At 50.5% G+C, this 13,653-nt stretch overlaps 5 protein-coding genes across 5 annotated transcripts; all 5 read right to left on the bottom strand.

Annotated features, from left to right (window-relative positions):
• Positions 1–161: 161 nt before the first annotated feature.
• On the bottom strand, positions 162–2,259 carry bna4 (kynurenine 3-monooxygenase). The gene is made up of 3 exons (XM_073776185.1): positions 1,965–2,259; positions 1,577–1,791; positions 162–1,521 (listed from the first exon to the last, which is right to left on the bottom strand). The coding sequence occupies exons 1-3, from the start codon at positions 2,080–2,082 to the stop codon at positions 328–330; spliced, it is 1,527 nt and encodes a 508-aa protein (XP_073623119.1). The 5' UTR covers positions 2,083–2,259; the 3' UTR covers positions 162–327.
• A 781-nt stretch (positions 2,260–3,040) lies between these two features.
• BDV14DRAFT_211839 (alpha/beta hydrolase) lies at positions 3,041–3,987 on the bottom strand (the record flags this gene model as incomplete). The annotated part of the gene is made up of 2 exons (XM_073776184.1): positions 3,041–3,840; positions 3,899–3,987. 2 exons carry the CDS (start codon positions 3,985–3,987, stop codon positions 3,135–3,137), a joined length of 795 nt encoding a protein of 264 aa, XP_073623118.1. The 3' UTR covers positions 3,041–3,134.
• A 1,250-nt stretch (positions 3,988–5,237) lies between these two features.
• BDV14DRAFT_193197 (methionine aminopeptidase MAP1) lies at positions 5,238–6,581 on the bottom strand (the record flags this gene model as incomplete). Its single annotated transcript, XM_073771740.1, has 3 exons — positions 5,238–5,909; positions 5,960–6,358; positions 6,444–6,581. 3 exons carry the CDS (start codon positions 6,579–6,581, stop codon positions 5,238–5,240), a joined length of 1,209 nt encoding a protein of 402 aa, XP_073623117.1.
• Positions 6,582–7,838: 1,257 nt separating this feature from the next.
• BDV14DRAFT_204985 (uncharacterized protein) lies at positions 7,839–10,763 on the bottom strand (the record flags this gene model as incomplete). The annotated part of the gene is made up of 3 exons (XM_073774631.1): positions 7,839–8,240; positions 9,790–10,548; positions 10,611–10,763. The coding sequence occupies 3 exons, from the start codon at positions 10,761–10,763 to the stop codon at positions 7,839–7,841; spliced, it is 1,314 nt and encodes a 437-aa protein (XP_073623116.1).
• Positions 10,764–11,478: 715 nt separating this feature from the next.
• Positions 11,479–12,258, bottom strand: BDV14DRAFT_204984 (uncharacterized protein; the record flags this gene model as incomplete). Its single annotated transcript, XM_073774630.1, has 3 exons — positions 11,479–11,796; positions 11,847–12,044; positions 12,106–12,258. The coding sequence occupies 3 exons, from the start codon at positions 12,256–12,258 to the stop codon at positions 11,479–11,481; spliced, it is 669 nt and encodes a 222-aa protein (XP_073623115.1).
• Between the last annotated feature and the right edge of the window lie 1,395 nt (positions 12,259–13,653).

Raw genomic sequence — 13,653 nt, 5'->3', positions numbered from 1 at the left:
GACGGGAGAGGAATAGACTAGGTAGTCTACGGTGGTCTACTTACTAGCGACGTACAGTAGTTTAGCTTTACCTGTAGTGAAGACCGTATGCAGAAGTACAAGGTATCATTTGCTTCAAACTAACCAGAATGACAAAATGCAAATGAGCATTGTATAGCATAGTATAGTATAAAGTACATGACAAGATCTAAATCACTTTTATGTCCCTGTCCATCGTTTCCTCCCTCCCTTCTTGCCTTCGTCTTCTTCGGCTTCTTCCTCCCTTTCCACTTCCCCTTCAAGCAGCCAAACCACACCACACCAAGCAAACCGAATCAAATCTAAGCTCTAAGCTCTAAGCTTTGAAACAACACCCCCCAAAACATCCCTCACCCCTCTAAACAATCCCAATCCGAAGCTCCCCTCTCTCCTCCACCCCAAAACCCCCACCGCAACCGCCGCAAAACACACTGACCCGCCAAGCACACCCCCCAAAATCTCCCCCTGCCACGCGTTAACCCTCACAATCTCCGAGTACCGCTGATTACTAAAGCTGACGCGGGTATACTGCGTCTGCCACCCGAGATTCGGCAAATAATGATACAGCAGTTCCTCGATTGCCTTGCGAACTTTATACAAGGGTCGATTAACAGCCCATCTCATCTCAAGATAGTTCTGCCTTGAGAGGTCGTTTATAGCGTGTGTATCTGCCGTGCGTGTAGCTGTATATTCAGCAATTGCCTTTTCGCGCGCTACCGTTCGAGATTGGGATGTTGTGTAGCTCGCGTCATTGCTGTAGACGCCGTGTTTGTCGAGACAATCAAAGAGGACTTGAATGTCTTCGAGGCCGGCGTTTAGGCCTTGTCCGTAGAAAGGTAGTACGGCGTGCGCGGCGTCGCCGACTATCACGACGGAGGAGGAGTAGTGGTGCGGCGAGCACTTTATGCTTATGAGTGGTAAGTGCGGGTTGCTGTTGAATTGGGAGACGAGGTCTGATTCGGAGATGAGATTTGGGCAGACGCCGGGGAAGTGTTCGTCGAAGAATTTGAGGAGTTGTTGCGGTGTTGAAATTTCGAGGGTAGCGTAGTGCGATGCCGGTGCGAACAGCGTGCATGTGAATGATTTGTCTGTGGAGGGGAGGGCGATGAACATGAATTCTTTGCCGGGCCAGATATGGAGATGGCTTGGGGAGATCATGAAGTTGTTGTCTGGGCCTGGTGGGATCCGGAACTCGCACCATAGTGTATCGATATATTCCTGTTGATAGTCGACGCGGGAGAACTTCATCATGTGGTATCGCGTTGCGGAGTGGGCGCCGTCTGCGCCGATCAGAAAATCAAAGCAGACTTCTATCTCTGGGACGCGGCCGGATGACCCGGGAAGAGGCGTATCGCCTGGTTGCCGCCGCTCGAACCATGCTTTGTTGCTGTTGAAGTCTGCGCCTGTGAGTTTGTGGTTGAAGAAGAGTTTTATGTTCGGGAGAGATTCGAGGGCGTTAAGGAAGACGTTTGAGAGCATGGATCTGTCGGCGGAGAGGTTGTGCTGATATAACATTAATACTGAGTTTCATGATCTGGAGAGGATTTAAGAGACGTACTCTGCCATGGACATCGTATGCCTGAGGTGCTTCCCATAGTTTCCCGTTGTCTCGGCCGTGAATCATGCGGCCATAGAGAGGGACGACCTCGCGGAGGATCTCCTGGATGACGGTCCCCTGGTTTGAGCCTTCGATGGCTGTGATGCCCCGGTGGGAGAGGGACAGGTTGATCGACTTTGTGAAATTCAGCGGGACTGTTCCCGGGACTCGTAGATCTGATAGAAGTTAGTATATATTCAACAATATCCATGTTATGCAGATGCGCATCAGTCACGTGGTTCGCGCATAAGATATATACAACGACCAGATGCGCAGGATTCAATCAAACCACCAAAAATAAGCGAATGCACCTAAATAGAACGTAATAGAGAAATTGACAAGAACTTACCATCCCTCAACTCATAAACCTCGACATCGTCCCCTCTGGCTGCCGCATAGAGAGCCGCAAGACAACCCACCGGACCGGCGCCGACTATCACCACTTTTTGCTTGGCGGGCGGTGCCATTGCGATGACGGCGCGGGGTGCTTCAGGTTCGACTTGGATAGACAAACTTCGTTCAGAGTCCTGGAAGAAAAGTGTCGCAGTAGCGTATGTTGCATGCAAGATGCAAGTATATCTCCTGTGGTTCGCTCGGAGGAGTCTTGCTCGTGGCGTGTGTCACAAGAGCTGCACGTCAAGAACAACCGAGGAATAAGGATGGAAGGCTGCGACAACGGCCTAGCTCGGGCTGATCGGAGTTAGTGCGGCGTTGAAGATCCCGGATGGAAGAACTATTATCCGACCTAGTATGGTCACGCACTTTTGCCTGTAAATTGCCACGGACTTAGGTTCTGCACCCGCGTGGCATTTTGACAATGCCCTTTGTTGCCTTTTAAGCTTTCAGTCAGCCCTAACTGCCGTCGGCCACCAAAAGGAGTCAGACAAAGATCTTCGAATCTCTTTAATCGCTCTTTGATCTTTATATCATCGACGCTAGCTTCATCACTGAACAAGAATAAAGCTGCGATTCTAATACTTCATCTTCTTTTGTCTCCTCTCCTGAGAACGATATCTTAGAGCCCATTGCTTTATGCTCTCGCGACTGCTTTATCTAAAGTCCCAAAATAGAGTGGAGCTGTACGGGTCATTGTTAGGGCTTGGTTCGAAGCCTCCAGGTGGCAGGAGTTCCCCTGTCCCTGAACCACAAAGAATCATAATTCAGGCGTATATCAAAGGATGAAAGCAGATATTGTAAAACTCGATCTCGATCTTAGATCTTTGTCAATATGTGGAAATTATTGCGCATCTCACAGTTTCACAGTATACCCCTTAGACCCTTTGTCGAGCCACGCCCGTGTTTCTTAATCTGGATGAACTTGGGCCTTGAAAGAGTCTGGAAGCTCATTGATTGTCTACCCCGTGCGATCGGACTTGAAAGCCTAGGGGCTCGTAAATTTACTCTTTGAAGCGTATTAGATACGTGCAATACATCAAGCGTCTCAGTCACATGCTCAGGGAAACCCATGACGCACTATGGCAACCCAGCCCTCCGACTCTCCCACGTAAACAAGATAGCCCTAAATAGAATACGTCATAAACCTATCCAACTCACCCGACCAATCCCGCTGGGGATCATCCAACGCCAACGCAATCCCATGCTTCCCATCCGGAATAATAATCGTCTGATAAGGCCTACTCTTCCCCGTCATAGCGCCAATAAACCTCAACGTATTCTCAACAGGCACCGTGGCATCATCCGCAGACGAATACACAAATATTGGCGGCGTAGAATCCGTAACTCTATTCTCAGCAGACATCCGGGCAACTAGTTCAGGAGAGGGATCATCACCCAATAGATTCATCCGGGACCCATTGTGCGTTATGGATAGGTCCATCGATATAACAGGGTAAGCGAGGATACCGAAGTCGAGGTCTACGACCTCTTTAGGTTCTGTAACAGTAACAGCCGCTAAATGACCGCCAGCCGAATAGCCCCATATTCCGAGCTTGGAAACCGGAACGTCAGTCTGCGTGCGGATGTACCGCACTGCAGCGCGTGCTTCGTCTAGTGGGAGTGGGTAAAGAGGTGTCGGTGCGCCTTCTGTGCCTGTGACTGTGTAGTTTAGGACCCAAGCGTCGTAGCCGCGCGCGTGGAGGTATGTTGTTGAGTTGCTGGCTTCTGCGGCTGAGACGTGCGAGTACCCGCCGCCTGGTATGACGAGGACGGCGGTTTCGAGGCCGTTGTTTGTGGGGGCGGGGTGGAAGGTTAGTTTTCCGTCTAAACTGGGGTATGTTAGTTTTTGGAGCTTGTTGATCAATGATTGAAAGGGAAGAAACCAACCTGGTACTGGAATTCCCTGACCCGAAGGGACGACCGAACGCGGGCGTAAGCCAAAGGGAGGCAGCAAGTGTAGCAAATCTGAGCCTCATCTTGCTTGATTCAAATATATAACCCGCCAATGATCCAAAGTAATCTGAAGACCTAAAGCAGAAACTGAACGTCGCGTAAATACCTTATCCCTTGCGGAGATCTCAGGCTAATTATATACATTCCCTCCTTGGCTTCCCCGCACTCTCTGATTGCGGGGAAAATCAGGGCTCGAGACAAGCTCCGGCTGAATTCGATGCTTCGATCCGGATTAATTCAGACCGAGCTATTCCTTTGCTCCGGAGGAAGAAGCTTATGCAACTTGGCTTTGGATTACTCCTCGTACAGTGCCTGCTAACAGCTGGATAGATAGCAAGCTGGGTAGTGACGGTGCGCAGGTGCTGACTTGCCCCTCCTTCTCGTCAGCCGCTCCAACGTTCCAACTGCAGTCTAATAGCGCCAACTCTGGGAGGGAACCTTATATGTCACTATTTCCGTAGTATCCTAGCCAGGGATTTATACCATCGACAGAGCGAACATCATCAGAACATACATTGGATGTGCGATTGTGGAGCGCCAAGACTCATTCAACGCAATATGATTGGGCGGCTAGATCGGCATGCTTTGGAAATTAATATGAGCTAAGCCATTTTAGGTAGTTCAACCTTTAGCAGGGCTGGAAGGAATGTACTCTACTCAGAGTGCTTGAGACTTGATGATGGATCTGATTAGACACCTCTATCTTCCAACACCTACCCCTAGAATGCCCCAAGGGAAGGGACGTCAAGTTGTCCAAGTGCGTCCGGTGATTTGGACAGAGCAAGATGTGGGCTCGGGCTGTGCGACGCGCTTGCCGAATACGGGTTGAGGGTGGCAGAACCTGTTCGGCGGTTTAGCCAGTGACCTAGGTAAGAATTGCGGTTACACACTGAGTACCTACTTGATGCGGATAAGAAGCCTAGTTATAGGGGCTCTCGTCGGATTTCTCCAAGAGTACTATTGATCGAGCTATACAACGTGCACTGTGCTTGGAAGTAGAAAGCGGTGAGAAAAGGGGGCTGTGCGTCTGATGTCTTGGGGTGTCCGAGTAGAATGAAGCTTGGAGGATCGACTGTACGGAGACAAACATATACCAGCTATTGACTATTCAGTATGAGTTGTGCTATCTAATGCTTGCTACTACCCCGTCATACTATATACAATGTCTATAATGGCACTGTGGCCTGTCATTGGGTATGGCAGTTGAATCATGCAAAGTTCGTCATATACTCGTCGATCATTTCCAACTCCCGGTTCAATAATGCAGATCATATCACGCATCGGTCTTCGTTTCACTAGCGCCCTCTGTAGTCGGCATAGGAATGGGTCCACCGGGTGAGTCGGGCAGGCGCGCAGTGAGAACCTCGACGCCGTCTTCTGTCACAAGAAGGGTGTGTTCGAATTGAGCGGAAAGCGAACCGTCCGCGGTTGTGCTGGTCCAGTCGTCAGGCCAAAGGCGATCACGGTGCGTGCCGATGTTAATCATGGGCTCGATGGTGAAGCACATGCCGGGCTTCGCGGTACCGACGGCCTTGTTCTTGGCATAGTGAGGGACGTTGGGCGCGCAGTGGAAGAGCTGGTTGATACCGTGGCCGCAGTAGGTCTTGACCACGCTACAGTTCCGGCTCTTGGCGTGCTTCTCGATCACGTTGCCAGGATCGCGGAACAGCATACCTGGTTTGACGAGTTCAATTGACTTGTCCAAGCACTCTCTTGCGGTTTCGACGACCCGCACAGCATCTGCATTCGACCGTGCCTTCTCACCCACGTAGTATGTTTCGTTGATATCGCCGTGGAATCCTTCGTGGTACAGCGTGACATCGATGTTAATGATATCGCCCTCCTCGAGCGGTCGTTGATCGGGAATACCGTGACAAATGGTCTCGTTGATAGATGTGCAGACGGACTTGGGGAAGTGGACGTAGTTGAGAGGCGACGGGTAAGACTAGAAATGTTAGTAAGAGCCCCGACGTTTGGAAACCATTCCGCACTTACATTCCTCTCAACGCACGCCTTGTGAACAACCTCATCGATGTAATCCGTAGTGACACCAGGCTTCAGCTCCCGCGCAGCAATATCAAGGACCTCACGCGCAAGCCGACAGACCTTGCGCATGCCCTCCTGCTCCTCCTTGTTCAAAATGGTGATGTTATGCCTCCCAACAAACTTCTGCTCCGAGCGCGGAATGCCATCCTTCGCGTAGTCCGGGTGCGGAATCGACTTGGGGATCGTCCTCATCGGCGAAAGCGGGTAAACAGGTCTCAGGGATCCGGCGAAGCCAAAGGAAGGGAAAGGGTTGAAGTGTCCGGTTGCTGGGTCTGGTTCAGAAACTATTTTCGGAGGAAACAGGTTGGTGAGGAAATTACTCTTTTTATGGAGAACTTTGTGGTCGCTCTACGGAAGCAGTAGAATTAGCACATGTGGAATCATGAGTGATGCGCAATGCGCGACAAGCGGTGATCTTGCGCAGGCGGCCTACCCAGCTCCGTTTGAAACAATCTTGCGAGCAAAAGAAGCTGTCCAGGCCCATCTTCAGACATGTCGGGCACTGGAGCGAGCCGGCGTCCTTGGCACATTCGGTGCCGATGCATTTTCGGGGCGCGACTGCTGCTGCCATATTTGGAAGATTGTGAGATATGTAGACAGCACTGTCGTGATTGTAGCGTAAGCAGATGCAAGAAGGGTTTCAGATCAGTGCAAGTGAGGGAGGGACGAGGCTCAGAGTCGGAGTCGCCGCCAGAAAAATCGGGGAATGCCCACTAGCTGAGATAGGTCTAGCGCATAATAGTCTTATCGGGGCCAGGAACGGATTAGCGGACGATAACCAAGGTCAAGTGACCCCATGCTTTCTACAATGTCGCGCTAAACCCGAAACGAAACTGTAGGATAATTGTGGTAGCATGACTCTGTACAGAGTACCTTATAGCTATTGAGTCAAGAAAAATATACATCCAAAACCTATGGGAGAGAGTAGCCTGACTATAAACTAGCAACATTTTAATTGACTTTGTATACAAAATAAGCCAACGTGTAACCATTAAACTACTCACTAACACAAAGATCTATTTGAGCCAAGTTCCTCCCCACGTAGACAAGCGCATTATCATCCGCCCCGCTGGCAGGGCTAGCCGCATATTCATTTTGCTGGGGATGATATGCATATCCATCTTGTTGGGGATAAGATGGCCCCGGGTGTACCTCCCTGCGACTAGCATAGCAAGGAGGAAGACAACGTTTCTCTCTATAACAAAGGCGCCGCATCTTCTCACCGCACCTTTTCAAGGCATCGCGCTGCATCTCATCCCACGCTTCTTGGTACCCCTCCCGCAGCCCTCTGACAGGACCCAGCTCTTTCGCCCACTCTGACCAAAGTTCATTGAGGTCGAAGGCGTCCTCATGGTCCTCATAACTGTCCTGGCCCTTTCAATCCCGAAGAATGAGCAAAAGGATGATTTAGGCGAGCACGGCGGGCCTCATGAGCTTGACGTGGTGATAACCGGCTTCCGTGGGCCAGGCACCGCTTGGGCCGTTCCACTCTATGCATTGGTAGCGGTTATAAGTTAGAGGAGCCCTTGGTGGGAGGAAAGATACATCATTTGACAGCACTAGGTCACGATGGAGTCTGGAAGGGTCGGTCTCGTTGGTATGTCTTATGTTCTGGGGGGGGAGCATCAAGGTCATCGAACCGAACGAGTGTCTCTGACTTGGGGAGGAGGTGCAGCACGACGTGCCCCAAAGCGGTGACCATCCAGCCAGGGAAACGATCGGACTTGACGTGAGGTGAGCACTGCCAACGGGGTGGATCTCATTATTGCACTCGTCGCCCCTGTCGCATTTGGAGCAGTGCTCATCTTGACAGGACCTGTTCCTTTAATCATAGCTCTGGGCAGTAGTGCAGGTAGACTGGGTCTGCATTTTCGCCTGGCAACTGGGTGGAGGCATTCTCGTCTAGCCTGCGGAACCAGAACAGAGTCTCCGACTGTTGGAGGAGATGGAGGACGACATGATTGGGGCTCATTGCGGCGCTGCGCTGCCACATCAATTCCGGGATAGAGTCGCACCGCACGTGGAAGTGCGCGGCGCCAACGGGGTGGAATCGATCCTCGTGTGAGAGCTCTTCAAAGTCGTCGTAGCATCTGCTTGTATCGTCAAGGGACGCGCGGGCTCGGTCGACGCCTAGTTCCTCGCAATCGTGCTTGCAGCGGCGCAACCCGGTGGCCTCTAGGGTTCGGACCGCCTCGTTCATTTGCTTGTCTTGGACAACAAATTCAAGTTCCTGGACCTTTGTTAGTGGTTCCAATGAATAAGTATCTGCGGCGGTGTATTTGGAGTCTAACCGGGTATTCATAGTTCATGATGAAGAAAGCTAGGGGAAGCCATCCCCAAGCAACATACCGTACTCCTACTGTGTCGAAAGAGCGCGCCACATGTGATGCAAGCTCTGCACCAATAGCCGGCTCTTTAGGATTCTTCATGCACTTGCAGTCGGCCGGATAAGCTGGGGAAGCTCATTACTCATGGGCATTCTGAGCCGGGTGGTCGCCATTGCACCAACAAGTGGCTCTATACCACTAGAACTGTCCAGGTCGGTTGCGCGAGACCGCGAATAGTCCTTCGGGATGAGCTGTTGTCCGCTAGACTTAGTAGATCTGCTAGCACTAAATCTGCTGGACCTGTTCGTATAAGTCCGTGAGGAACCCCCTGAGCTTGATTGCATGCTGCCGGGCCGACTGGACCTGCTGCTGTGACTCCGAACGGATTCCCCCGAAACAGACTGTCTGTTGCTAGATCTATTACCGTCAGCCTGCGAAGCAAGCCACGGGTGAACCAATTCGTGGGTACTAATCTGTCGCTTTGTGCCCGCGAGGATTCACTCGAGGTGGGTTGCTGCTCGCTAAATCTGCCTGAGCTGGTCGCCGCCTGCGAGGATTGCTACAAGAGAAGCTTTCGATTGCCGGGCATACTTGCTAGAGTTGAAGAAACTCGATGTCAGATCATTGACGTTCTTCTGAATTCTTCGGCGATGGTCGACGGATTTATAGCTGTGATGCAGCAGAGGTGGAACACCATCCCATGGGTGATTTCAAAGGACTCAACCACCAAGCGGTCCAACGATGGATATTGCGAAAGGGAGAACATCAGAGTCTGATACATACAAAGAGTTGGAATACCATTAGATACCCCGTGAATAGGATGCCTGCATTGTAGAGCCTCCTTGTCCTCTAGCAGCGGTTGGTGCGAGCAGCGCCCGAGGTAACAAAGATTCGCTCTTTAGCATCTGACAAGTGTAGAGAGTCCTGGATATGCAAGACAAAGATATAGAAAGGCGTCTTTATCAGTAGGATTGATACACATCAATGTACAAAGAGACTTGTCAGAAACAATGATGAGGGCGGGACAGGTTGGGGGCTGCGACAAGGGGTGCTGGCTCAAATTCAGTACATAGGTACCTTCGTTCAGTCGATAATAAACTGACAGACTGGTACGTTACAGACGTTCCGTCTAAGGAAACATGCAACCAAACTCTACTAGGTAATGGAGGAGATAACGCGTATAGGGTAGTTGGACCGGAATTATAAGGTAAAAACAAGTTTAATCGGTTCTCAGTACAAGCCAATCAACAATATCAAACAAACGCCATGCAAGCAAACAACCCAACAAAAACATCAACAACTGAGAGTATATCGAAGCGCATTTTACTCTTAGTAACTACTAACAGGAGCAATCCCGGTTCCCCCGCAAGCGCAACACTTCATGACCACCTGTGGGCGATTCTTATAGGGCTCCGGAAGCTGTGGCTGTAGCTTCTTACGAAGACGACACACCTTGTCCCTTTTCATGACCGGGTCCCGACCCCGAGCGTGCAGCTGATCCCAAGCACCTTGGAACTCCTCACGTAGCCCCTTGACACCCGGGCCCCCCCTACCTCTCTGCAGCTCACGCGCCATCTCCTTCCACAGCCAAAATACTGCTACGGCATCACGATAGACCCCCCAGTCGCCCTTGTATACTCCTTCTTCCTCGTACCATTCCTCCGCTGGATAGTCCCGAAATATGAGCCAAATAAGGGCCTCGGCGAACGCAGCGGCTGTCAACAGCTTGACTGGGTAAAACCCATCTTTCTCGCGCCAGGGTCCGCAGGGGCCCTGCGGTATTCTTTCTCCGTCCGTCTTGTCGACCCAGTCGGCGCCGCGAGCAGGCAGAGAGGCCTTATCGCTCGACAACATAAGGTCCCGATGGAGCTTGACTGGATCGGGCTTCTCGCCGTGCTCCGGATTATGAGCAGTCTTGCTAAGGTCCTTAAACCAGAAAAGCGTCCCTGATTGCGGGAGGAGGTGTATCACAAGATGATGAGGACGGTCGGACCCGGCGAGCTTGGAATTGACGTGGAAGTGCGCGCTGCCAACGGGATGGATTCGATTTGGTATTTCAAGCGCTTGGTCGCTCATATTGTCTGGCCAATGGCGAGTTCGGTCGGCGTTCTGCTCCGTACAGTCGCTGGTCCGACATTGCTGGAGCTCGTCTTTCCTGAATGCGTTGATGGCTTCGTTCATCATTCGATCTGGGACAATGAAGAGAAGTTCCTAGAGCCACGTCAGCTATTGTTCTATATATCACTCAATCTTGAACTTTGTAGGTAACTCACTGGATAGCGATTATTTCTTCTCAGCAGGCTTAAAGGAAGCCAGCCCCAAAGAACGTAAGCAGTTCGCGCGGCATCCAGAACGCGCGCTACTCGGCAGGCGAGATCTGCACCAAGGGTCGGCTCTGTAGACCTCCTCGAGTTATGGTCGTTCATTTTGACCGGCGAGGAACGTGGAATCTTGTCTGGACTCATAGTGTAAGTCGAAGAGGTATACCACGGTTCAATCAATCAGGATATTGGATCCGTTGGTGCAAGATAAGCGGGAAGCGCTGGGAGAATTGTGGACGATTGGTAATATCGAGGAAATTGAGATCGATTCATGAACATGGAGAATATATTGAGTATTTATATCTTTAGAGATTGATAACACATACTAGTAGCTATCCAACGGTCATCCAGGAACGCCTCCCTGGGTGATCACAAAAGAATCTTTGAAGGTATCATGCAAAGTTAGATAAAGAGGTTTGAAAGCGGCTCAGTGGTTGAAGAGCTCAAAGCTGCATGGTGCTTTGGCGTCGTCCAAAAATGCAAAAGTCCAAACGATGCATGCTCACAAAAACGGAAAGACACAAAAAGACAGGTCCAAGGAAAGAAGCCGATGGGCGATTATAATTGGAATCTCGCAGAACAAAAGAACAATCACCAGAACACAACGAAGGGCTGCGTGGTAATTTGGCGTCAAAAGGTACAAAGGTCCAAACGATGCATGTTCACAAAAACGGAAAGACACAAAAGACAGGTTCAAGGAAAGCGGTTAATGAGCGACTATAGTTGGAATCTCACAGAGACAAAAGAACAACTGCCAAAATCCAACAAAGGAAACAGCAAACCCTCTGCATGACTCTGTCCAGGGAAATAGACGGTGTTCCTAGTCATCAACCCCTAGCGCTCGCAGCCACGACGTCAATTCCAGGTCCGAGTAGTCATCGAATGCCAGTACTGCAGTTTGCAGTGCTTCTTTATGCCAGGGCGACAAACGGAACCGTCCGTGGCCTTCATGGCGAACCTTCTTCGCATAATAGTCCGCCGCCTTAGCACAGGCCTCTCTTTCTCCAAAGGTTTCACGGTCAAAATAAGTTGTCACTGCAAAGACTAACTTCTCCTTGGTTGAGGCAAATGGAAGGCAGTCGTGCTTTGGGTTCAGTAGGAAAGACAATGGGACTGGGGTGGACATGCGGCATGGGTGCTGGGTATCTGTTAGCATACTGTGCAACGTCCAGAGCGTTGTGGACTTACGCTGTGTTCGTTCACAAAACAGATTCTGGTCTCCGTAAAACGGTTTTGAAAAACGTTGCCAAAACCTCTGGGGATGTTGTATTTGTTGGGGAAATTGGTGATAAGGAGGTCGGCCATGTGTGTATGGAATCGATCTTCGCTCTCCAAGGTTGCCTCTGGAACTCTTTCGACATTGTCCACATAGACGTACAGTCGGTTCTGAATGAGAGTGTTAGAATGCTAGAAGGAAATTCCACAAGCAAAGAGGCGAAGAACAAACCGAGTATCTGTGATCCGGCTTGAAGCCGTCGAGAAATTCGTGTACAAAGAAGAGTCTTGCTTGCTGAAGGCGGGCGATAGTTCCTAAATCATGGATGAGGGCACGACCGGCCTCTCGACATTGGCCCTGGTAGTGTTGGAAGTGTGTACTCATGATTTGAGCTTAGGCAGAGAACAAGATAGACAGACAGCGAGATGGTAGTAGTAAAAGCCCGGTAGAACAATCGTATATGAGATGGGAGTGAGAAAACGATCTGAAAAATATGAGAGTAGGAAGGTGGTAGGTTTGGCCAGAAACCAAATGCTTTGAGCGAGGGATACGCGGGTCTAGAAGTCTCCCGCCATCCAACAGATTTGGCCTGGGAATTCTGACCCTCCCTAGGAGAGACCGAAAATCAAATCAAGATGAAGGTAACCGTGTGGCGTTCACTTTGTTCTGAGTCTCTACTGCGTTGTAATTTGTTCTAGTGCTTCGATGTCACTGGTGCTGGGTGAGACAGGTTCTGAGTCTTGGAGTTTCTGGAGTCATCGCCGGCCTTCTTCTGTTAGGTGGCTGCACGTAGGTCTGAATGGCTCTAGCACGGCATTGGCTGTCTGGCCGTTTGTGGGTGAACCGCCTAGTTTCGCCGAGTGCATAGTATGATTGCTGTCAATCGAGAGCTAATCCTGCAGTTCTTGAAGTGGGTGGAGCTAGGTCAAGACTGGGGATCTCTGCTGGCTGGTAGAATCAGAAGGCTTAATCACTTTGACTACGTACAATCGCAGCCGATCAGCCATCAAACACGCTCGTTGTGGTCCCATGCCAGTATGCTCAGCTCTTCCAAACCTTCGCTTGCAGATCGACATCCAGAGGAGATTGGGAATCCGGTGCGAGCAAATCAGCCTTGGTGAGATGTGCCATCACTTCTAAAAAAAAGAGAGAGAGAGAAAGCTCCAAGACACCAGAATTCAGACCAACAATACGAAGTCAGAGTCAACTCAGGAGGTGAGAAACTCCAATGAATCTGCAGCATTCCGAGACTCTTTCTCTTTTAGGAAACTGTCTTGATGAGCGCCAAGAAGTGGCCCTGTCTCACGAGCAGTATTCGCTCTCATTTTGCCCTTCAACTTCTCTGTTCACCAATAAAATGACCATTTCATCTTCATTTATCATCCATCATATACTACTATCTATAAGATATCTATATCTTGACCCACTATCGCAGGGATTTCAGCTAAGCTCTGGCGTGCAGAACCCAGCTGCTCAGTCTCCCACGCCTCACCCCTTGCTTGAATTCGCAAGGCTGCCGGAAAACTGCTGTGGCATCGTTCTAGAAGTGTGCAGGGTCTGGCCCCCGGAGCCTCAAGCGTATAGAAGCTTTGTGTCCACGTAGGAACGCAACTGCTATCAACCGTTCTTTGTGAAGAGCTTCAATTCTTTTGGGATGTTCGTAGCCTACGGAGCCATGATCTAGAAGAGTAATATGTTGTTTTCTTCACTTGCAATCAACCCCGGCGAGGCTCAGTGCTTTGGCACCAAGATAGATGACACCGTCAAAAGGGTGCCCGT

This window comes from Aspergillus stella-maris, assembly GCF_047715825.1.
Source record: "Aspergillus stella-maris strain CBS 113639 unplaced genomic scaffold BDV14scaffold_85, whole genome shotgun sequence".
Taxonomy (NCBI): Eukaryota; Fungi; Ascomycota; class Eurotiomycetes; order Eurotiales; family Aspergillaceae; genus Aspergillus; species Aspergillus stella-maris.
The sequence above is the reverse complement of the archived record's forward strand: the minus strand, read 5'-3'. Positions and strand labels throughout refer to the sequence as shown.